The sequence below is a fragment of the Agelaius phoeniceus genome, chromosome 3 (genome assembly GCF_051311805.1).
Source record: "Agelaius phoeniceus isolate bAgePho1 chromosome 3, bAgePho1.hap1, whole genome shotgun sequence".
Classification (NCBI taxonomy): domain Eukaryota; kingdom Metazoa; phylum Chordata; class Aves; order Passeriformes; family Icteridae; genus Agelaius; species Agelaius phoeniceus.
This window is the reverse complement of record NC_135267.1, coordinates 57,755,850-57,780,045: the sequence shown is the minus strand read 5'-3', so window position 1 is coordinate 57,780,045 and position 24,196 is coordinate 57,755,850. Positions and strand designations below refer to the sequence as shown.

The 24,196-nt window shown below is 40.8% G+C and overlaps 1 protein-coding gene across 1 annotated transcript in view; it reads left to right on the top strand.

The window, feature by feature from the left end:
- SGK1 (serum/glucocorticoid regulated kinase 1) overlaps positions 1-24,196 on the top strand; it is a 69,793-nt gene that overhangs the window by 21,090 nt on the left and 24,507 nt on the right. The window contains exons 2-3 of the mRNA XM_077175348.1: positions 1,454-1,669; positions 24,038-24,113. Of these exons, the coding sequence (XP_077031463.1) occupies positions 1,454-1,669; positions 24,038-24,113 (292 nt within the window). The remainder of the gene's footprint in view (positions 1-1,453; positions 1,670-24,037; positions 24,114-24,196) is intronic.

Genomic DNA, 24,196 nt, shown 5'->3' with positions numbered 1-24,196 from the left:
AGTCTGGATATTTTTTGGGGATGCTCCAGAGCATGGAGGTAGAGGGTAATATTATCCACATGAACTGACACTAAAAAATGCAAATGGGGAATGCACAGGAAAGTGTCTCATTTGCCCACAGAAGGAAATCTATTTGCCTGGTTTCCATAGAGAGGAAAGAGAAATTTTCCTAATGTTGAGATTTCCGGCAGGTCAGCAGAGCAGGCGCTTTGCTCATGGAGGAGTCACCAGCAGAAGGCCAGTTAGAGATGTCTCATTCTGTTTGTTTATCATGCATGATCCTGGTTACCAGTTGCTGTGATATAGATTTCCACTGTTAATCAAGCACTTGCCATCCTGCTCATGACTAATGTAAGATAAAATGGGGTTTTTTTCCTGATGTAAAGCATCCTCTAATGGCAAATATCATCTCTTAATGAAGAATGGAGCTGCTGAGGCCAGGGATCCCAGAGGAAACAGATTGCATCCTTTCAATAGGAGGACAGTTGGGCTGTCAGCCCTGGCTGTCTCAGCCTTCCCCCTCCAGGCTGGGAGAGTGTGTCCTGAGACATCCCTATCCATCCTTTGCATTCTAACTACAGAGTTCTGATCAGATTCATTGCATATATACCACAGCTCACATAGTGGTCTTTTTGCTTTGACAGTGCAAAATAACTTGTAAAAAGAGCTCAGAGAGGTCTCTCCTCACTTAATGCCTCAGAAAGCCCAATACTGTTAATTCACATCAAAGAGACAGTCACAGAAGTGAAAGGAAAAGCAAAGTGCACAAGGCTGACACTGTGCCCTGCCAGAACAGTGCATTATGCTCGTAACCAGTGCATTATGCTCGTAACCAGTGTCCTTCCTACTGCACTGGGTCCTAGCTGGGAAGCTGCAGAGATGAGGAGAAGGCAGGGGACGCCAGGTTAGAGGAGTCAGGATCAAAATTTGGGGCAGGTCAGCAAGAGAAACTGACTCTTGAATGGAGTAATAGGAGGCACAGAAAAGGCTGAGGTAGTTTATGAAGTCAGAGATGATACAGGAGATATTGCTGTTGAAAGAAAGGACTGCAGAAAGCAAGTCTTACAATTCTATTCCTGCAAAACCAGTCTGCTTTTTCTCATGGGGAAACTGAGCTGTTTAGGCTGGAAGTACTTGCTTTGGGCAGTTATCACTCTCTTTTAGCAGTCTACTGCATACTTCAATATATTTATTTATAAAGCCTTTATATTGTAAATAAACTTACGGCAGAGTTGCACAAATCAGCAAAAAATTCTTAGCATTAAGAGCCTGGCTATGATGATGTGTGCTCACCCTGACTTCCCTTGGTACTTTTTCCTACAGAAAATTGATCCTGATCCTCATATCTGATTATTTACCCCAATCTGTGCTTCTGTCCTCATTGGAAACCCTGTTGTGCCATCCCAACAGCTGTAGAGCAAAGAGAGTCCATCATCTGCTCCTGTCTTGGCAGGTACGAAGGTGGATTAAGAGCCCGATGGTCAACGTTGAGAAGCATCCACATGCCAGCCTCAAATACCCGGGGCCCACTGTGATGAATTTACCTGCAGGGGATCCAGAGCTGGAGCCTCCCTTCTGCCAGACCTGCCTGAGTGACCACCCTTTCCAGCGAGGGATTGCTCCTCAGGAGGCCGAGTCCTGCTCCTGGGAGAGCCAGAGAAACAGCAAAGTAAGCCACTCTTTCCTCCCCTCAAACTCTGTTTACATGTTTTGTACTGATAACAGGTCTATACTTAAAATGGTCCTGTATTTAAGAGATTGTGTGCCCCTGGAAGAAAAGGGATGTTCCAAAACCTGAAACTCTACTGACCAAGGCTGTTGTGCACATCTGGGTTCTGCTTTCTACCTTGAAATTTGGTGCCCATGGAAAAGAAAAGACTCTTCACTAAAGTGCTATGATGTACTCTCATAGTATTTTAACAGATTAGCAATAATAATAAATATTATTTCCCTGTTTTACAGAAACTGGGGTGAGAATAGGTGATATTATCTTTCCAAGATAGTGAAAAGGACCCAGACTTGCTAATTTTTTCCTTTCTGTCCAACAAGTACAAGACCACCCTTCATCCCCTCTACCCCCCAAACCACGTCTAGCTTTCTTTTTAGAAATCAGAATTTTGCTCAGGGAGTTTTCCCAAACAGGAGGTAAACTATTCAGGGGCTCTTCTAGCAGAAGGAAAACCCTGTTTTGCCTCAAGTCATGTTAGTGTGTAATAGATGACAATATTCCTCATCTAGTGCTGGGCAGTTGCACACAGGTGTGAAGATGGCAAAATTGTGAGGGCTGAGATGGAAAGGTCAAGGAGGGGATTTTCTGAGGCAGACTTTGGACCTTTTTTCATTGTTCAGCTCCACATAATCCCTGTGGAGAAAAGGCAAATGCAGAACAGAAAGTTTTCCGCAGAGTCTGTCATCCCTGACAGAATTATCCCTTGCCTGGAAATGGTGTGCAAAAAAGGAGAGAGTTGTAGAAACATAAAAGCAAACAAATAAGAATCTTTCCAAGTACAAAGCAGAGCAAATGTGACAAGGCATTTATCAGAGCCTTAGCATACAGCTCACAGCAGAAACATTTTTTTCAAACTACATTTGCTGCATTTTTAAACAGGGAATTCCAAGCAGCAGGTAAAAATGGAAGTCCTGTGCACTTCTGAAACCCAGCAAAGGCATTGTGGTTAAACCTGTGCAAGTGAAGGAGCTAATTACTCCTCCATTTTACTTCATTAAGAAGATTAATTTTGCTCAGGCTGAAGCATTAAAAAATGAAAGCACCAAAGATGCAGGATTCTGCAAATCCTTTGCCCTGCTATAAATCACATGTACTCCTGTAGAGCTGTAGGGCCTCACAACTGATTTCCATTAGGTTTCACATGCATGTGGGGCGGATTTGGCTGAATGCAGATTCCCCTGGACCTCTCTCGCTGTCTCCTTTCTGCAGGCAGTGCAGAGGCTGCTTACTCAGCAGCCGGAGTTTGCAGCAAGGGAGATATTTTGCACGCTGCTTTAAAAACATCATTATCTGGCAAAAGACTTCTTGGATAAAGCTTTCCTGCATAAGGAATCTTTTAAGTAAGTTAAAGCATGGAGTCCTTGATGTGATTAAATGTAAGGTCACTGCCTTTTTCTCTACAGTAGAACCAGGAGGAAGCTTTCAATAATAAAGGCTGAAGGAGTTCTGTGTGTGACCTTTTCAAAGTTTAAAGAGAGTTTCTGGGTGAGATTCTGTTCGAGGGTTACAAGTGGCACAAGCTGCATTAAGTGTGAAATAACTCCCCTCACTTTAAACCAATGAACTTGAACAGACAGTTCTGTATTTCAAGGAGAAGAGAACGTGATCTCTGTTAAATCAGCAGGGAGCTTGGATTGTGCCAGTCATCTCTCCTGGATAACTCTTGTTTCTTTCTCTCCACTGCTCTTCCTTCTCTGTTTTTCAGTACTGCAACCAGGTACTGGTATCATGATTATAGTTCCTTTGTGCTGTGCTCAACACCAACCCATACAAGGGTCCTCCTGACCCTGTTCTTTTGCTCAAGGGCAAATTAACTCAAAAACAAATCAGCTGTGAAATATTATTAAAGGCTTATTCTAGGCAACATGTTTTTTCTGACACGCTTCAGGCTAGTCTGATCAGTTTAAAAAAGGCCTTATAAAAACCAACCTGATTAAAACACATCACCCAAGGGGACACGTGTCTGTATTGCTATTCTTATTTCCAGTACAGAACAAGGGAAAAAATCATTACTGCTTGTTTACTGTGATTGTAATTATGTAGTGGAGTCTTTAAAAATTGACATAGCATAAATAAGATTATTTTGAAACTAAAAGTATTTTAAATAATGATTTTTTTTCTTAATATATGCTCTCATTTCCACTTCCCCAGGCTTTTCTATTAAGGCATGTGCCAGCTGGAATTTATAAAAATTATTACTGATGTAACATCCATTAAGTCTCCTCTGTTATTTGTACGATAGTGTACAATCTCTGCATTTTTATGAATTTTTTTCTGCTTTGCTTACAGTGGACTAGATAATTATCAAGCATTGCCAGATAATCATGCTAATTTTCACATGACTGGCTTACATAGGTATATTATTGTTTTTTGTAACCGATGTGGATTACTTATATAGAAGCTTATATCTGCTCTACTAGTGTAACAGCTGAAGCCCTAAGAGCTTGGACCATTGCCAGGGTAGTGATTTACAATAACCAAACCTCGCTTTTCCACGTCTATCTGCATAGTTCAGGTTGCACATAACTCACTGGCTTGATGAGGAGGGTAAATTTGCTTTCAAAATAAATTACCATGCTGTGTAATGAATACCTCGTGTTAGTAAGCTGGTTTTGAAAGAGCAGGCAACCCATCTCTTAGAGTTGCATTGCAGTCTGCTAAACAGGGAGAGGCAAACATGGTGAAAATTGGGTGTGATTTAAATCTCTCAGGTGAGGGTTTACCAAGCTGGGTTATAAGAAGCAAATCATACTCACATGCACACACACACACATATAAAATTCTTTTATGCTCTGCATGACCTGTGTATTCCACTTACACTGTATTGTTATGCCCTTCTTTCAAACCTTTCTCTAAATAAGCAAAAGATAGGACCTTGTTAGTGAGCTCAAAATAGCTTTCTTTTTTTTTTTTTTCCTCAGAGCCAAGAGCTAGGTTCAAGGCTTTTTCTGTTCTTTCCTCTTTGTCTAAAAAAACTCCTGCTGCCCTATCCATCAGCTAGCATCTGTCCTGAAGCACCACAGACACATCTCTATCTAGGAGACCAAAGCCTTGAATGACTAGAGCTGTCTTTTTTTTCTTTCCATAGCCAAACAAGAGCCCTGAGCAGCCCCTAGCTAAGAGGTGGGAGGAGGGAAAGGGCGAGCTAAGTAAGCCTTTACTCCATTTAGGCAACGTGACTTCAGCTGGCCGGGAGCATGTCCAGCACGGCCATGGCTGTGTGACAGACGGGGCACTCAGGGCTGCTGAGCAGGGTGCTCGGCCCCAGCGACCCCAGGAGGGGCCATCCCCACATCAGGGACCACGTTTGCATCCCTTCACCCTCTCTTATCATGTCTGGGGGGCAGGCAATGGGAAAGAGATGGAGGCTACTGAGGCAGTTGCCTTGTCTTCTTTCACCCAGGGCAGTTCATCCATGCCCAATGTCTTCTGTGAAAGAGCACCAGGAGAATCTTAATTAGGGCTGCAGGGAATTCAGTGCTGCCACCTTTTTGGAGAAGTCCTTTGCAGCTTAGTGGAAATTAATTACTCTCATGGACACTTTTGGATCATGTTATTAGATCCATAGCAGGAATTTATTTTGGTACTGGAAGTCTTTCAAGGCTCCTGTGTATAGAAGAGCTCTTGAATTCAGTCAGATTTCAGCACTTAACCATATTTCAAGTCTTGCTTCAGAGATGAGGAATGCTGAAAAAAATGTACCCAAGCCAAAGGCTGGACAATTATTCGAGACAGTTTTAATTACAAATCTCTCCCACAAATAACATACAGCTTCTAGAAACTTCCATTTGAGATGGGGTAAGAATATGTTTCAGATGAAACATTTTGCATAAAGGGGCATAATAAAAATTAATGCCTTTTAATGGACTAGGAAAATGTGGAGATGAAAAAAATCTGACTAGCTCTCCATAAAGAAAGAGTTTGGTGACAAATCTGAGTGGGATTTTTAGGGAAATATGGTTTTCTCACACATTTTAGATAAATAACCCTCCTACATTTAATGATCCGCCTTGGTAATGAGGCACCCTGTGATTTACACCCTGGTAAGTGCTAGTTAATACACTAACATATGCACAACAGAGGAAATGAAAATCCTGGAAACCCAGTACGGGACAAAAATACTCCTGGAACCAATACATGTGAGAAGTGCTGCAATAAAAGACAATTTGGAAAAGAAAAGTAGATTTAAAAAGGAAGTTTGGGTAACAGAATTACAGAATTGTTCAGTGAAATCAAGTCTGGAGAGGACTGTGAGAGGCTCCAATAAACCTAGGCAAATTAATAACCTAATGGCACATTACACTTGATAGAGGCAGAAACACAGTAATGCACTTTGATGGAATAATTATAACTACCCACTACACCCTGTAGGGTCTTGAGTTAAGTGTGATTATTCTAGAAGGTAGCCCAGATGCCACAGAAAGTGGCTTGGCTCAGGTCAGTCCCACACTCAGCAAAGCAGATGCTCTATGCTCACATTTAGGAGTACAGCCTTCCATCCACTGAGTCTGCTTCTGTCCCTTATGGAGTGACATGGGGAAGGATGTGAAATAGATACATCTACTGTGAGTGAGAGCAGCAATACCAGGGCAACACATGCCTCTGAAAGGCCTTGCAGAGCAAGTTTTATCTTTTTTTTTTCTTCATTTATATAATGAAATCCAGTTTGGAGTGTCTGTCAGAGACCCTGGTAAGTAGGATCCTTTGGAAAGATGTTGTCAAGGAGCAAAGGACAGACAAAGAGTCAAATGGTCTCTGAGCCTATAGCACAGACTGACATTGGTGTGACCTTTGTTGTCTTGATGGGATGCCTCATGCAGTGATTTAGGAAAGACTTATGAAGATTACCTCGATGAGTTTAGGCTTCTCTTTTGTCCCTTCTTGTTCTTCTTCCAGGAAAAGGACCTGACAGAAAAAAAATGTTGTTAACATAATTCCAGAAAAATTATGGTGCTTTATTTGCTAGCTCCATGGTAATATTGAAAAGTAGAAATAAGTCTGAAAAGAGAAAATTAAAAACAACTGAAAAAATCCCATTTAAGCAGTGAAACAGTAAGAAAATCTTGTATAAAACATTTGTGGTATAAAAGACTTAACATTACAAGCAGACTTTAAATATAAGAGCTACAGGGATATGCAACTGTGTTCCAAAACAGAAGAGTCAAAGTTAGTGGCATCTGGCTGAAGTCTAATGTATTCATGCGTAGGATGTTCCTGCCCTACAGTGGGTTACTCCAGATTCCAGGGTATGTTTTGCTATGGCCCCTAAGACTGGAAGATGGTGGCTTATCTCACTGAGCTGGGAAACTGCCCCTTGTGTCCATAAAAGTGACGTACAGAGAGATAATCTATCAGATAACCCTTTTCAGTGCTCCCTGTTATAGTGAGAAGGACATTGCAACATAATCCTAAGGAAGAAAATGTTAAAACCAGTAAAGGAAATAGTTCTATACTACATGTGATTTAACTTCAGAATCCACAGCCACTGGAACTCCACAGTTTCTCTCACCATTTTTCATTTACAAGTAAATCCAGATATGATACATTGCTCCAGTAATGTATTGTAGCACTGTCAGAAGATTAAAGAGAGTTTTAGAGAATAAAATGGTTCAAGATGAGCAATTAGAACAGTAAGGAAGGTATTTTGTACTCCTCTTCATTCTGCAGTTTCTGCTTGTAGAAAGTCTGTCTTTTCTGGATCATCACAACTCAAAGTTGTAGCTTAATCCTGTGAATTCACAGTCTCTAATGAAAAAGCCATTTTTCACCAGCAGAGCTTATAGCTATTTCCTAAATAGTTGTTTCTAACTGACTACACTAAAGCTCTTTCAGCTAATGATATAAATGTGTCACTAATGAGGTTTTGATGGAATTTGGAATCGAGTTCATTTGAATACTTACCTCCCCCCATAACTACGGGCTTATTTACCTGCCAATAGGTCTCTGTGCTTTTGGAATTTGATCATCTGTATATATGAAGACCAGGCACTCAAACATTATTTTATTGCAGATCCTATAGCTTTAGCAAAATGAAACAATCACAGATTTCTCTGTAGCTCAGATTTCTCTGCAGCTGTGAGTATCAGCTGTGAAAGCATCACACGAGTGAGGTGGGAACAGGCTTTGTTTCCGGGATTCAATCTAAATGCAGTACGTAGTTACATGGGTTTGTAATGGATTGATATAGGGTTATTATGGATAATATTTATTTAGACAAGTCAAAAATGTTTAGCACAAAGGCATTTTCAAATGGAAATGGCAAAGCATAGTTTATAAATGCACAGGCTAAAATTATGTGTAATTTCAGTGAATGGGAAAGACTGAATAGCAGACAATTGCCTGTGGGGGGTTTTACAGTCCCAGCTGACAAAGAGAATGTCTATACAGCACAGAGCATATAAATCAGCTCCATGGCTCAAAGAAATTATGGGATACATCAATCATCTGCTTTACAAATACGCAGTGAGGCACTCAGTCATTTGTACATCCATCACAGGTCTGTTCAAGTGCCACAGACTTAGTAAATTAATTGGACAAGTCAATATCAAAATCTAAAAACATGTTCTCCTTCTTTTTGAATGCTGGTTCAACACGACTGAAGATAATTAAAGTATTTCTTATTTTAAAGAAACTGTCAAGTGTTTTCCCTGGGGATACCTACAGCTGGAAAATGATTTATTATTCTTTCCATGGGGTTTCCACAATACCTGAACTGGAAATGACATTCTTTTCTCTCTCTTTCTTAAGTTATTTTTTTCTTTTAATATGTTTTTTATCTAGCACCTTTTTGAGTCAGAGATTCAAATGACTTTGCTGACAGTCAACAAGATGAGAGAAAAGTATTCCTTCCTCCTCTGGTGGTAGTAACCCAAAAATACACAGCAGAGTGGGTAAGAGGAATCTGGACCAAACACAGTCGACCAAATTTCTGTTTAATTTTGTTCTTTCATGCAAGATAGACAAAGCTCATTTCTGATTATCAACTGGTCAGCCACATGAGACCAAGAGATTTTTCTCACTAGAATTGAGGAATGTTCTGCATTTCTCCAGAATCCAGCTTCTGGTAATACTTAGTATCTGATATCAAAGAATACAGTGGACAAGACCAGTAAAAAAAGCAGTTAGTTTGAAAGAATTTTTTTCCCCCCCAGTCAGTCAAATGCTGTGCTAGGTTCCTTTGGTCTACAAAGGTTCTATTTAGCAGGAGCAACTGGAGTTGCTCTCCTCAACTAGAGCTTGATTTTAATCTGTTTATTGGCCATCTTGTAATCATTGCTTCAGCTCATTTTGAAGATAATTCCGTGCTTCACAGTAGATAAACAAAGGAGTCTGCTGCTGTTGTGTGACAAGGTCATAAAAACAATCTGACAGGCAATTGATACTTCTCTCCTAAAGAGTAACAGCACTACAGATAAAACAAACCCTTTCATATATGTGTTGTTAAGACCACGTACAGACAGCTAAAGATTAGATCTGCAAAGTAGCTGAGTGCATCCCCTGGGCAGTTTGTGTCCACCCCTCCCCACCAAAAGACATTGCATGGCCTGCCTAGACTGTGCTTTTGAGTATTGACAAGGGCTGGTCTTGTATGCCCTTTCTCTCTAAAGAAATTAATCCCCAACCCTGAAACATGTTTCTTAAAGAAAACTTAGTTTCTTCCTCTGGCTCCTCTGTGTGCCCTGGTGTGTCTACCCCTGGAAGTCCCAGACCAGACAAGACACCCAAAATGCTATGGTCAGTGCTAGTAACACAGTGAACAATTTTTTTCTCATCTTAGCACTGGAGATGTTGCATTCCTTTGCAGTTTATAAATAGGCATCACTATTTTTCTGTCTAGAAGTTCCAGATAACCTCTTATGTACAATTTTCCTCTTCGCACAGAGAGGTTATAATTGGCAAAGAACTCCATTGTAAACTCATGTATTCTGTAAATCCTATTATATTAGTCAATACAGTGCCTACAATGCTGCTCATTTAAGGTAATTTAGTGGAATCCACACCCCAGGACTCCTCAGTGTCTCTTCTCTTAATACAGTGTGCTTGCTCTATGTCTAATTATAGAGTTTCCATTTTGTGAAATCTTTTCATCCTTCTGAATAGTTAGCTCAGGATGTTCTAAAAGAGTTTCTATAATGCACTCTCTAGATTTGACAGATGCATGATAAATCAACTTTTTTGACCATTTGCATTAAAGGAAATATAATTATTTCCAAAGGAGCAGTGCAGCTGCACAAAGACTTTGTTTGGCCTATACTGTATGACACAATATTAACATTTACCTTTAAAACAAATAGAAACTCTGCTCAGGCTCAAAACAGTCACACTCTCTCAAAATTATTTTGGAGCCTTCCTAGAAAAGACATTATTGTTTCTAAAATCCTGTGGCAGTTTTGCATAAGTTGGAGAATTAATTTCATAGGGAGAAAAAAAAATCAAATTTTCCTGAGACAGAGCTTAGGAGAATTGTGGGGGTGGGTGTCATCTCATCTGATGTCTATAAAAGTCATATGTGTCTGGAAGAAGAAGGAGTCAGGCCCATGGGAATTCCATAGATTGAAAATACTAATTTAAAGGAACCTAAAATGAATCTAACCCTTTTAATTAAGAAATTCTTAAGTGTGAGCTGTCATGTGAAACCATAAGGGTTTTGCTTTCCTGTGAAACTAAGAATTTTTTTGCGGATAAGAGGACTTACAGACAGAAGTAAAACCAAAACAACATATAAATGTGTTATTCCAATAAACATTTGACATGTGGTGTGGTAACACTTGATAACATCTTTGTTCTGGAGCAGAATCTATTGCCTCCGGTTACATGATTAAATTTTGCACACACCTAAGTGCTTCAGAATAGTGCTAAGCAAGCAAATAGAAAAGAAAAAAAGAGGCTGGATTTATTTCTCTAAGCCATGAAGAAGGATTAAGAATGGTCTTGAAGAGGATCTGGTAGGATCCACCCTTGCCCTTGAAAGATAAGACAAGCTGATGGAGCAGGGGTACCTTCCACATATTATTAGGAGAGTGTGAAGTGGAAATCTGAGGACTATGATTTAGATAGCTCAAATCTGTTAGGTGGGGAAGACAAACACCTCTATACTCCCAAAGCATCTTTTAACTACTAGTCAGTAATAAGCTTGTCCAGGTGAAATGAAGGATGCTGTGAATGCTGCCGTTTGCAGCTGCATCACTGTTAGAGCACACGCAAAACCTTGTAGCTTGCTTGAACCCTGGGCAGCCTTCCTGAAACCCCTTATTTGAGTATTAAGGGGTTGTGGGGTGAAGGTGGGAAGGAAAGCTGCGGTTCCTGTCTGCTTCCTATAGGTCTCATTCTTGAGAGTGGCCAAGTTTTGCCATCAGTGATCCAGCTCTATTCCAAGCAGACTCATGGAAGGCAGGAGAAACAGATCTGATTTCTGTAGGTTGGAAGGACCTGTCAAAACTGGAGCATTTGTTGACAGGCTTGGTCTATTAGATAGAAAGAGAGATTGATGCTCTTGAGAAGCTTTTCAAAAGCCACTCTTAAAAGGCAGGACTTGGATAGCTGATGCTAATATTACTCCCTTGATTGTCAAGATACTGGCTGTTGTTACTGTGAAGCACCTAGTGCTGCTGAAGAGGTAGCTGCAGAGGTTCCTATACACCTAGAGTTACAGATTATACTCTAGAAGGTTGATGTCTAAAAGCTAGCTTTCATTGAGATGATGATGTTTGGTTTTATAAGGATTTTTTTTTTAATCTAGCCCACAGAAATTGAAACTCTTTGAGAGATAAAGATATTTTGGCTTAAAAAGCTGTCCTTTCATCAAAACAATTCCCCAAGCCCCAAGATACATTTACTGAAAGAAAAATATAGCTACATGCAAAGCCAAATGCATACAGAAATGCAACACAATCCTTTTTTCTACATAATAAATGACAGCTACTGAGGGAATGGCTACAGATGAAAAGAACAAACTAGCTTTCTTTTCTAAGCACCAAAGGGAAACACATGGAACAATGAAACTGTTGAGTAAACTCTGTCAAGATAAATATCATATATCTGAAAAGAAAAGTACTTTTACAATCCGATTACTATAACTTGAAGAATTTCAGACATCTGTGTACTTCAATCACCAAGGGTTTTTTTGGTCAAAATTGGAAGTCCAGAGTTTTTCTGTTTAGTTTTGCTTTCATATGCATCACTGAGATGTTATAAAGTTTTTAGTTCCAGCTGTCTCTGAGGGTGGCTTTTGTTTTTCAAATTCAGCATGTCAGCTAACTATGCTTATTATATTTCTAATGTGTCAAAACCACTATTTAATATCAATATTTGGATTGATTCTGAACATTGATACTGTCGAAGTTCCACCCTGATAAAGCACTGCTTAATACTTTCTACAGTCTATAGTTTTGGGGTGGACTCTGAAGATCAGGATCTGGGAATTCATCCCTAGAAGGCATAGGTACCCCGTAAAAGATTTTTATGCACAGGTGGTGGTTCCTCCATCACAATGTGCCTCTTCCAGGGTCCTGTGCATTATAGGCACAACCGGAAGAAAAAACTCAACTGCAAATCTGTCATTTCCTGTGCTAGGTACAGCCACTGCCACTGTTTCAGTCCAAGGCTTTGTCTGCATTTGGTGGGGCATTTCACACCCAATTGAGAAGACAATCTACTCACAAATCTGGCTCCTCCTTGTCCTCTTAGGCTTGCCTGTGGTGGCAATGTTTGCAATCTTCAGCCCCTTTGTCCTCTTACAGCTATGGAATTGCTGCAGTGGTCTGTGAATCTGTGTTTTTACTACATTAGCACATGCTGAAATCTGTACTGAATCTAGGCTTGCCCCAGTCTATAACTGCAGGAGCACAGGAAAAAGGCAATTTGGACACTCTCCAAGCTTGTTGCTGCAAAACTCAGATTGTATCACTGCCATGGATGCCATTAGCAGCCTGATTCTTCCTTACATTTCATTCCAGCAATATTGAGAAGAGTGGAAATAAGACCTGTAGGAATATTTACGGATATATAAGCCTATACAGCTTCCTTTATGAACTGTCAGCAGATCTTCAGAGGACGTTGTTCCTTTAAGTTTTGCAAAGAGTTTTCATGGGGGGGAAAAGGTCTGGTGCCTTCATAGAACATTTGTCAATATTATTTTTCTTTTGGTGAAACTGCTGTGTATGCTTAGTTTTGAATTTTCAGTGTCTTGGTAGCAGTCTTGTGGTGAGGCTGATAGTAACAGACTTGCTCAATTCTGTCACAACCTCAAAATCTGTTTGGCTCTAACATGATTGTTGCCAGTTTTGGGTGGGTTGGGATTATATGCTATCATTTCACTAAGAATGCTGCTTCAATTTCTTTGAGGGAGAACCAGAGGCTCTTCTTGGACCAAAGCCACAATTCATAAGTCAATTAATCCTGCTGACGGTCTTAGAGAAAAAGATGGACCACTGCTTATGTTACATCGGCTTTAAAGTTTTGTGGACAGCTGGAAAGGAAAAGACCTACATGCTGAATAAATCTTTTGGAGGAATGGAAAAACTGAATCTCTGACTCTAACCACAAGTGGGAACTTTCTTCAGAGAGATGTGTAGCTATGAACCAGCATTCCCACATCTGATTAGGTAACTGAGTGCAAGCAAATACTTGTACTTTGAAAGCAGGAGCAACTATTTTTCAGAGTTGTAGTGACTGTTGACACTTACAGGTGTGTTAAATATTTTCCTATTTAACAAATCCCATTTTTCTTGATGCTATGACTAAAGCGAATTGGAAGAGAAAGTATTAACACATCCAGCAGTCCTGTTTTGGTGCTTTTATGATTTGAAATAAGCAGTGAAATATACCTTGTTTTATCCTTTCTCCTCAAAACACATGGCTAAAGACAGTTCACAGCAGCAGAGGCTAAGGACCAACAACATGCTCAGTGGACATGCAAGCAGTTGATGTTTAACATTTAACTTTTGGCCAGCCCTTTTGTACAAGATCAAGTCTTGGTAACGATGACAATATCAAATATCAAACTGTCAAATGTTCAGAACTAACATTGTTTGCAATTGCAAAGCCAGACTGCAAGGACCATGCAGGCCCTATTAATTCCTTCCTTAGAACCTGCATTGTGGATTGCAAAATTTGGTTTAATCTGATTTAAACCAAGTTTCAGCCAAACTGGATATTGCTGAATGGCTGACCAGTGCAAAAAACAACCATCCAGATAAGAATGATGTTCACACAGAACTTTATGGCTTAAGTCCCTTGATTTATTTTCTGGGTAGAATGAAGTTTTAGAGTTTCATTTTACCTAATGAGCTGCATGAGTTATTCAGCCACTTTTGTCTCCTGTCAGGAGAGCCAGAAGAAACCCACTGATAAGAGCTAATCATACCCTTCACATAGCAGAAGCCTATTCATTTAAGTAATTTCAGTGTCTCTACCTGAAATGGTGAATAACAGTCACTGCCCTCATTATCAGGCCAGCATCACTCCACCTCCACCACCTCTTGCAAAATATGGGTGTAGAATAACATGGGCTTGTCATAGTTGCATATGATTCCATTTCAAGTTTTGCACTCACACAGCATACAACAGTGGCATTATCCATTTACATCTCCTATACAGCTTTGCTTCATTTCTTCCTCTGAGCACTTATGTAACAACCATTGCAACTATAAATGAACATAAGTAAAAAGGTACAGTTTTTGCTAATTTACTTTATTTCCCTGCAGATATTTGTAACAGAGGTCTCACTCCTGAAGGTAGAGTGAGATTTTTCATTGTTTTAAACAGAGAACAAGACTATTTCTTCACTATGTCACTGACTTGTCAGAAATTATTGGAAATATGATTTCAAGTATAGAGCAGGTAGACAATGACTCTCCAAAACCATTTTGCTTTTAACCAGCCTCATTTCCTTTCCATTTTCAGGTCAAATGATTCCTTAGCAGGGAATAAGAAAGGGAGAATGATCAGATACTCTAAAAAGAAAGGGTCAAACCTAAGTACAGTAGACAATCTTTTCTGGTAATATGTTCTTGACCTTGATATCACAGGACTGAACTGCAGTATTATGAAAATATCAACACTTTCCAGTCAGTAGGACATTGAAGCTGTCCCTAAGCAAGTGACATTTGGCTTCCTCAGGGTAGGTATGAACATCTCAGGCAATGGGAATGCAGCAGGGCAGTTGGTGAGTGCACCATGCACTTGCTGCTGGTGGGTCCAGGTACATTTCAGCTCCTCCTGCAGCCTCACCTTCTGTTCTTCAGTCAAGCATATCTGCCCTGTATGAAGAAGTTTGTGTTCCTGACAAGATTAAAGGATGTGCCAGCCAGCATCCTTGTACACAGGGACAGAGATGACTGCAGGGAGCTCCCCACCACTGCCTGCATAGACACTGCACAGGGGTAGGGGAACATAAGAGGGATTAGGCTATGGTGGCATTTGTGGTGGAAAAAGAAACCTGTGAATACCAGGAAGATTTATAGGTCTCACAGAATCCCTCAGGTAAATTGCTTCTGATTTTCTCAATGGCTGTAAATCTCAGCTGACTCAGTGTGGACCCTGCATACATCAGAACCATTATCCTTTACCTACTCTCACCAAGCTGCCAAGACCTGGAGCTGTGCTACAACAAAACTAATTATCCAGGAACAAATTTAGCCCTTTCCCTGAGTAATTCACCCCTGTTTCTGAGCAAATCCTATACACATGAAGTTTTGAGGGCTTGCTAATCCTATTGGCAGGATTTCAGATCCACTGTCTCAACTGAGTTTCAGTCCCTTTGTATCTGAATACATGGCAGAACTACAAGCCTTGGAAAAAGGATCCCCAAGTGCTTGAAGAACATCAAGAAAATACACAGAAAAAAGGGCTTCTCAGCTGGTATAAACCATGTAAAATGTATGTGTAAACTGATTGTCATAGTTATGTAAGAATGTATTAGGGATATCACTTTCTCATGAAAATGAATTGGAGGATTGGAAAATAAAGCCAACTCCAGATTCTTTGAACTGAGATTTAAGTTTGAACAAATCTTCAAACTCTTTGTTATTTAGATTTTTCATCTGTAAAATTGAGATAATTATCCAATTAATCCTCAGGCTCAGTATTTCAAGATGCAACATATTATCAATTTTCCCTGCCTCATGGAAGGCATACATTGCTGCTTGAGTGGTCACTGCTTTTCTTTCTTCCCATATACAGAAAAATAGAGAACAAAGCAATATTGCAACCAGTTTTCTATACTAGTGTCTAGGACAGAGTGAGGATACAGTCTAGAAGGTCTGCAAACTGCCTACACAATAAGCACAATTAGTATCTGAAGCAAAATCCAGTCATATCTTCTCCCTGGCAATAGGTGCTGTGTGACTGAACAGCCAGAGAACAATTATCACTGTGGGCAGATGTGATTGCTGCTGAGACATCTCACTTGCTCATCCATGGAAAAATGCTCCTTGCTCAGGCCAGAAGCAATTGAAAGCAAGCTGGGAGCATGCAAGGTTCATTGATTATTTCTGAGGGTTTACAACCCACAGCAGAGAATTAGTTCAGGCAGAGTGGGGAGTGTCTCCAACATTTGCCCAAATCTTTAACCAAACCTGCAGTGAATTCAGTTAACATTCGCTTTCCTGCATTAACTGTTTGTAAATGAGAGTGGGATAATGTGCAAGTGAATGACTTTGCTCTGGTTAGAGATGGCAAGGACCAGAAAATACAGTCATGACACTTTCAGTCTGATTCCTGGGAAATAAGGAAGTATAGCCTTGGAAGGTATCCACAGCTCTGAGGGACCCTGTGAACATGTGGGAGCTCTGCCCACTCAACATGCCTTGCTCATTGAGAGTGTTGTGTCAGCTCCACATACAGATACATTTTTATGCCACTGTTTACTTTAAAGTTAAATTCAACACTCAAAATTATTTCAGGCACATTTTATAATTTTTATTATAACATACAAAGCATTAGTTTCTTTGTGATAGTTAAATTGTAGTCTTTAGTTTGACCTCCTTAAGTCTACATAAAAAGAGAAAAATGGCAATAAGTCCCATTTTTGGATAGTCTAGACATGATCTCTGTTTCTATTACACCTTGTCTTATTTTGGAAAGTACAGACAATGTTAATTAAATGGGAGTTCTTTTTCTGAACTTGATTTAGGATATAGGTACATATTATTGTAAGTTAACTGGAAGGGCTCAAATTTATAGCTCTGTTTGCTACTTTGTAGGAACTATGTGTATTTCTCCCTTGTGTCAAAAAAAAAAAGATTGTTTAACCCTGTATGAGAGGGCCACGATGACTTCATCAAAAACGAATTTGAGAGGCAACTTGATCATGGCCTACAAATATCTTCTGATGGAGCAGCTACTTGTAACACAAAGCTCTTCAAAGAAGAGATATAAAAGCACCCTGTGACTGGAAGATCAAGCAAAAGCAATCAATAAGAAAAAAGGTGAAAAAAAAGGTTGAACAAATAACTCATATATAAGGAAAGGTGGATTTTACATCACTGGAAATCCTGAAGTTCAAACCAGGCATAAAATGCCAGAGGTGAGGGGGGTGAGGTAGCAGTAAACCTGACAATATTCTGTAGCCACATTATGCAGAATATTGGACAAGATCGTTGTACCATCTACTTCTGACTCTATCGTTAGGTACCTGAATTTCCACTCCATTCAGCATTGTCTGGTCTCAAGATTCCTATTCAGTCCCATGGAACAAAACACAGATACAAATCTGAACCCAAAGTCAAACTCTTTCAAAATCTGAGGCTAGAAAGCTTGGATCACATATGTTGGCTTTAGCGAATTTTTAAACTAAGAGAAACATGTAGCTTTTAAAAAGTGCTCTATTCAATGCTTTTATTTCCACCATCTGACATAAATAAAGATGTTAGCTGTTTTATAATGATCAGTCTAAATAACACTTATATGCATTATTTGGACTAGTGTAGTTCTACTGTAGAAAAAGCACTGATGAAATTTCATGTAAGTATATGTAATAAAAGTGCTGATTTTCACTGCTGCTTGTCCCTTGACTTTGTTTTCTCAAGAGGAAGGATTCTTTCACTGACTGAACAGGTGACATAGCTACAGCATGCTGTACATTCATAATGAATTACTGTCTGATGCAGCATTTACACTGCACTGCAGGTTTGCAGTTTCATTGTTCCCAGGCCCCTGTCCTGTGAACCACAATGCAGTCCTTCCTCCTGTTACATCAACCAGTCTCATTCACACTGATCTGGCTCCCAACATCATCAAATTCAGCTCTGGGTTGCACTGTTGAAGGCAATGAATCACAAAAGCTCTGATTCACAGAATGTTGTTCAGTTATGACCCTGAGCATGGCTTTGGGCTGGGATAAGGTCCTTGGTTCAAAAACACAGTTAACCCAGTGCCAAATTCAGTTAGCTCAGTCTGCCCTTCTGCAGAAAAATGCATCTTCTGTCCCCTGGCAATGGTCAAGAAACCTCTGGAAGAGGGTTATGTGGTTATGTTTTTGCAGGTTAGATGTGAGCTACTCCAAATAGCTTGGACTTGTACAGATTAGCTGCAAGTTTTACAATATCTTATGCATCTACTAATGCCATTAGATCTTTGTACTCTGCTTTAACTGAGCTTTTAGTCCACCAATAATATAATTTTCTTCCTTCCCTAATAATCTTAATTGAACAAAACATTGCCACAAATAATAGGGTTTCTCATAATTTGGCAACTGTCAAGGCAAAAGCGTGATATTTATTGAAAATAAAAGTTGGAGTCTGAATAAAATATTGCTTTAACGAAATAAGGATGCTTTCCCCAATAACTAACAGCAATGCTCAATGCTTTTTTGCTTTACACAGTAAAGATATGATAGGAATCATTTGAATAAATCAGTAACACAGATGAAGAACATTATTGTTTTCAGTCTTGGTGATTCTTCCTGGAAGACCATCCTTCAGATCCCAGTAGGGTATCTATATTGTAGGTGTCCCACAAAAAAAAAAAAAGTATTTTGCACAACTAGAAAACTTTCTTCCCCTTCTTCCTGCCTTTGCTGCTCTGTGCTGGGTGTTTATGGCAGCAATAGCCCAGGGAGCTGTGCTGGCAGCTATGGGCACCTTCAGCTTGCTGTTCCCAGGACTGGCACCCTTTGCAGAGATGCTGTGCAAGGATGCATCACTGTGTGGAGAAACACAGAGCTTGGAGAAACAGCACTGCAGCACATAAAATGCCTTTCTCTCAACTTTGCAGCTCACTTGATTATGGCCCTGTGATGCAGCACTATCAAACCCAGTCCAAGTCACGGTTGGTTTATGGAAATCTGCATCACTGCTTTTTTCCACCCAGGGGAAGAACTTAGACTTCTCACATTTTTTCAAACAGCTATGTAAACCTCTGAATATTCTTTCATAGGTAGGCTGGGAGAACCTGCCAGTAAGAAGTAGCACTGTAGCCATGGTCAGGTCCAGGCAACTTCAGCTTCCAGACTCACCAGGGGTTCTTGCTTTGGACACCAGTATGGGGACATCTGGTCTATTCTCATTTCAGAAGCTGCAGATGACTGTGGCCACCAGCAGTGGTGACAGCCCTTCCTAGGCACTAGGCCCAGTGGTGGTGGTCTTGCCAGATGTTTTGGACTTTTACTCAGACAACACCCCTGAGACTTCAGGAGCACTGAAGCAGCCACGCCAAGAGAAGGGTGGATGGCTTCCATTAATTTCAATGGATCACTGGCTGTTATGACTGACTGCAGAAGTGTTAGCCACCAATTTTATGACTCTTTTAAGTTTAGGTGAGCATTTCACAAACACAATCCACAGAGCTAATGAACGCTTGGCCCTATTACATTCGGATGTTGTCCTCATTGGAAGAGATTGTCTACAGGAACAAAGATGTAAATCCAAACACATTAACTGTCATAATGAATTCAGTGACTTATTTGTATAATTGGGAACCTCAAGCAAAACCAGGATATTCATTGTCATCCGAGTGGCAAAAATATGCTGGATCCTGAGGCTGTGTCTTGCTGAATAAGGTAGATCCTCTACAGGACTCCAGAAAACAGCAATGAAAGCAGACAGTTTAATAAACGAGTATCATTTTGTATCAATGAGAAGCATCTTTTCTTTCTAATACCAAGTCGTTGTGGTATTTAGTCTAGATAATATATTCTACTTCCACTGTTGGTATTGATGTCCTTTCAAGTGAACAGAATATGAAGCCAATAATGAGCTCTTGCTGTTAAGATGTTCAGCAATGAAATAATTAACAATGTTGATGTGTAAATTAGGTTTCAGAGTTTAAATTGCCTTTGCAAACCGTATTTCTCTGGCTCTTGGTTCAGCAGAGCAAGTGAGGACTGGCTGAAAGCTAAACAGCAGCAATCCTTCTACAAGCACATGCATTAGAGTCACAGGTCAGTTCTAGACCAGAAGTGCTACCTGCCTTACTAACATTGTTATTCAAAGAGTAAAATGTCTTCTTTAAACCGTCTTCTCTCTTCTTTTTCTGGTGCTCTCCACCCCTGGCACCTCGCTGTGTGCAGTGAAGAAATGCGGACCCCACATCACAAGAAAGGAGGAAGCAATTTCCCCAGGTCTCAGCTCCTTTGGAGCGCCCACAATCACAGAATCATAGGATGGTTTGGGCTTGAATGGACCTTAAAAGATCATTTAGTTCCAACTCCCCTGGGATGGGCAGGGACACTTTCCACTAGACCAGGTTCCTTGGAGGCCCAGCCAACCTGGCCTTGAACTCTTCCAGAGATGGGGCACCCACAACTTCTCCAGGCAACTTGTTCCCATGTCTCAACACCCCCACAGTAAAGAATTTATTGATAATAACCAATTGAACCTATCCTCTTTAAGTATAAAGCCATTCCCTCTTGTCTTGCTATGACATGCCCTTGCAAAAAGTCCCTCTCCAGCCTTCTTCCTGGGCCCCTTTATGTACTGAAAGCTGATACAAGATTTGCTCAGAGCTTTCTCTTCTCCACACTGAACAACCCAACAGTGTCTACCCATAGTGATGCTTGTATGAATGTCTGGATGCCTTTAATCTTTCCCATACTAGCTGCCATGAAAAAGATGAGCTTTCTCAGAGTATCTCATGAAGTATTTGAATTTCAACAGCCATTCCTTTTCCTACATGAAGAATGGGTAGCCAGTCTGCCTACCCTGTCTCTTTCCCAGCCTTTATTTTAGGGGTGGTCTCCAGGCTGAGGACACACCAAGAGGCATCACAGCTGAAAAGAACTGTGTGCCTAGGTCAAAAGGAGCAGAGAAGGAAGTGATGCAGTTGCTATTTTATTAAGCATTTATAAAGACTGACATCTTTTTACTTTCTAAAACAAGATAAAGTAGGATCATGCAATTAATGGCATATTTGCCAAAAATATATAAAGCACTGAACATTAGCCAAAATCAGTACTCCAAGTTAAGTGTTGCTTGCACTGACATATGAACTTCTGACTTCTACTGCCCTTTATCTTCTTCCAATGACAGTGAGATTGGGGAAAACTCAAAACATAGTCTAGTGCTGTTAAACTCTGCTTCAGAGAAAGAGCTTCCAACATGGTTTACCTCTTGCAAACCAAAGGATGTAGTTTTCCACAGCTGATTCCTAGGACAAGGCTTAGTGGGAGCAGTCCCTCTCACCTGGGCTGTTGGTTTTTCAGGGTCTCATTGTTGGAGTACAAGAAATGACGGAAGGGAGAAGTTGTGCTTTGTGGTAGGAAAAAACTTGCTGGTTTATACACTGTATTGTATGGATATTCTTTTATAGAATTGAACTACTTAATTGGGAGTATGTGAATATAATCCAGGAAAGCATACAAAAGAAACATTCTGCATACAATAACAAAGTGGCTCTTCTCAAGGCAGCCACAGGTTTTAAGAACCTCAACTGAAATGGAAGCATAGACATAAAAATGGAAGGTGTGAATAAAGTGTCACTGTACATACAGATAATTCTGGGGAAATTAAAGGAGAAAAAGTAAATTAACAAAATTATTGAAATTGATGAATTTGTTAACAATATCATACACAAGTAAAGTGGGCACACTTAGTGCTAAAGGAGTTCCACAAGCTATTCCAAAATAGGTTTCCTACCCATTCATGTCAGTTCTGTACCTGTTGTTCTCTGTGTTTCACAAGATGTAATGCTTTTACCTTCCATCCCTGCTGTGGAACACAGAAATGTTTCTGGCTCTGGCTCTGGCCCTGCAGACTGGCATGCTCTGGAGTGCAGTCAGGTTGTTGTCAGCTTTGTGACTTCCTGGCATTAGCCCATGATGACCACACAAGGGTGATGCTGCTGCAGTGTCAGTGTCTGCTGTGAACCCTCCTTCTGTCAGCAGGAACAGACTTCACTCCCACCCAGGGCTGCTCCTTGTTGATGGATACAACTTGATAAAAGCCCCAATTGCCTTTGCTTGCACATGCAGGACATTGTGTTGCATGAGGTGAGGGAGAGATGTGTGTGATGCTCCAGGGGGTCATTGCTTTGAGTGCACTGTTCCCCTTCTCCTCTTTAGTATCAGTTTAGCATGAGTTTGCTTGCATGGGAGTCTTTCCATGTGCCCATCTGTACAACTTTACAGACTTCTACTTTTGCAAACTTTGACAGTGATGCCTCTCATCTAATGGCAGGGTAGCCAAGTGTTTCCACTTTTACTGGACTCCACTAAGTAACAGAGTTCAGAATTTGCAGCTTTCAGCATCCAAAATCTGAATAGTATTGCTTATGGACATTGTGGACACACTTCTGTCTTTGATATGGTGACTATGCCCATATGTACTGGTTTGTACATACAAAAAGATGTGCTTTTCTGGGAGGGTAGATCCAGGTCTAGAGTTTGCTTTTTCTTAAATGGTTTTCCCTGTGTTTTCTGAGCTTTTTTTTTTCTGGGAATTATCACAGTTCTGCCTGGAATGCAACAAACTTTCTCTCCTTCTCTCTCTTCATCTTGCACCTACTTTCTATTCCTTTTTTCCCACAGTCCCTCTGGCTCTTTAATCAAGGAGCTCTACAGTAGTCAGAACAGTGGCTGTCCTGGATGTCTATTTCTTCCATACTATTTGCCATGTGTTTATATGAAAAAAGATAATGAGAAATATGCAATCCGAAGAACAAGTCACCTTTTCAATGTTTTGCAATCCTGTGCATCCTCCAGACAGCTTCATGCCTGTTTAGAGTGTGTGTAATGGGGGTGAAGTGCCATTTGAGTTGGGACTCTTTTGAATGAAAGCATTTCTAAAACTAACAACACAAACAGCACAACTGAAAACTCTACATAAGCAACCCACCAGAGCTCCAGACCCACGCTGACAAACTACTCGACCTGTAAGGACTGCAGACTTTGAGAAAAGTGCATTTGTATGAAGAAGTATTTAAGTTTTGATGCTAGCAAGAAAACTTCTGTCTTTGGACACCAGAGCTCTTTACCAAAAGCCAAAATTACAGTGGGAATTCTTTACCTTGTTCTTCTGCAGCACCTTATTTGGTGTTTGACTGCTGCTTCCCATGCTAATGCTGGATGCAGTGTTTCAGTAGGATGGAGAGCCTGGGAAGTACTTTGGGGCAGATGGGGTTAGCAATGGTGTAATCCTGTTGTCTGGCTTCACCCTCACACTCCAGTTATCACCCAGAAACAGCACCACTGAGGTCTGAGTTTTTATCAAAGTGGTGACAGAGGATAGCCACACTCCTAGTTCTCAGAATTCTTCCACAGCTCTGATTGAAATCTCATGTGTGAATAAGAGAGGTCTAGAGGGCAAGCACTTAGAGGCACTGCAATAGCAGGGATGAGGATGAAGTGTTAATCAGGAAGGGGAACAGGTGTCTGCAGATCCCACACTGGCGATATCCCAAGGATATGTGAAGGGATTGCACCTGCACATCCCCGACACCAAATCCCTCCCCTGTTAAGGTTGTCCCTGCTGTGAAAGAAAGTGGGCAAAGTAGCTCTCTGCAAACAGTTCCATGCCAGGAGACAGACCCTCTGGGGCCCTGCCCACCATTTCCTTTCCCTTCCTCTACCTCTGCAGGGCCAAGGCAGGAGAATGGGGCTGGACCATCTGGTCCACAGTGTAAAATCAACACGCACACTTTGAATGGAAAAATGCAATTCAAAATACAGTGACTCACAGGGCCCTTTTCTTTTCTGAAAGATCACAGTACCTCACACTTCATAACTTTTCCCCTGATTATAGAAACAGCTGGAGAGGGGCCTGAAAAACGCACTTTAGATGGAAAACAATTTTGGTCTTAAGTGTTGTAAAGCAAAACCCACCTCAAAAGAAAGCTCTCATGACCTGATGTATTTATTCCCTCTGTGTTTTTCAGATGAAGGAGGCCCAGAGCAAAGGAGATTCGCTGCCCAAGGCGGAGCCCAGCAGCCTCTGGGGTGGTGAGGACACAGGTACGGGTGGTGTGCTGCAGGGCGGGCAGTGGGGCTGTGCCTGATGCGCCTCAATTCTGGGCTGCAGTGCTTTGTCTCCAGGC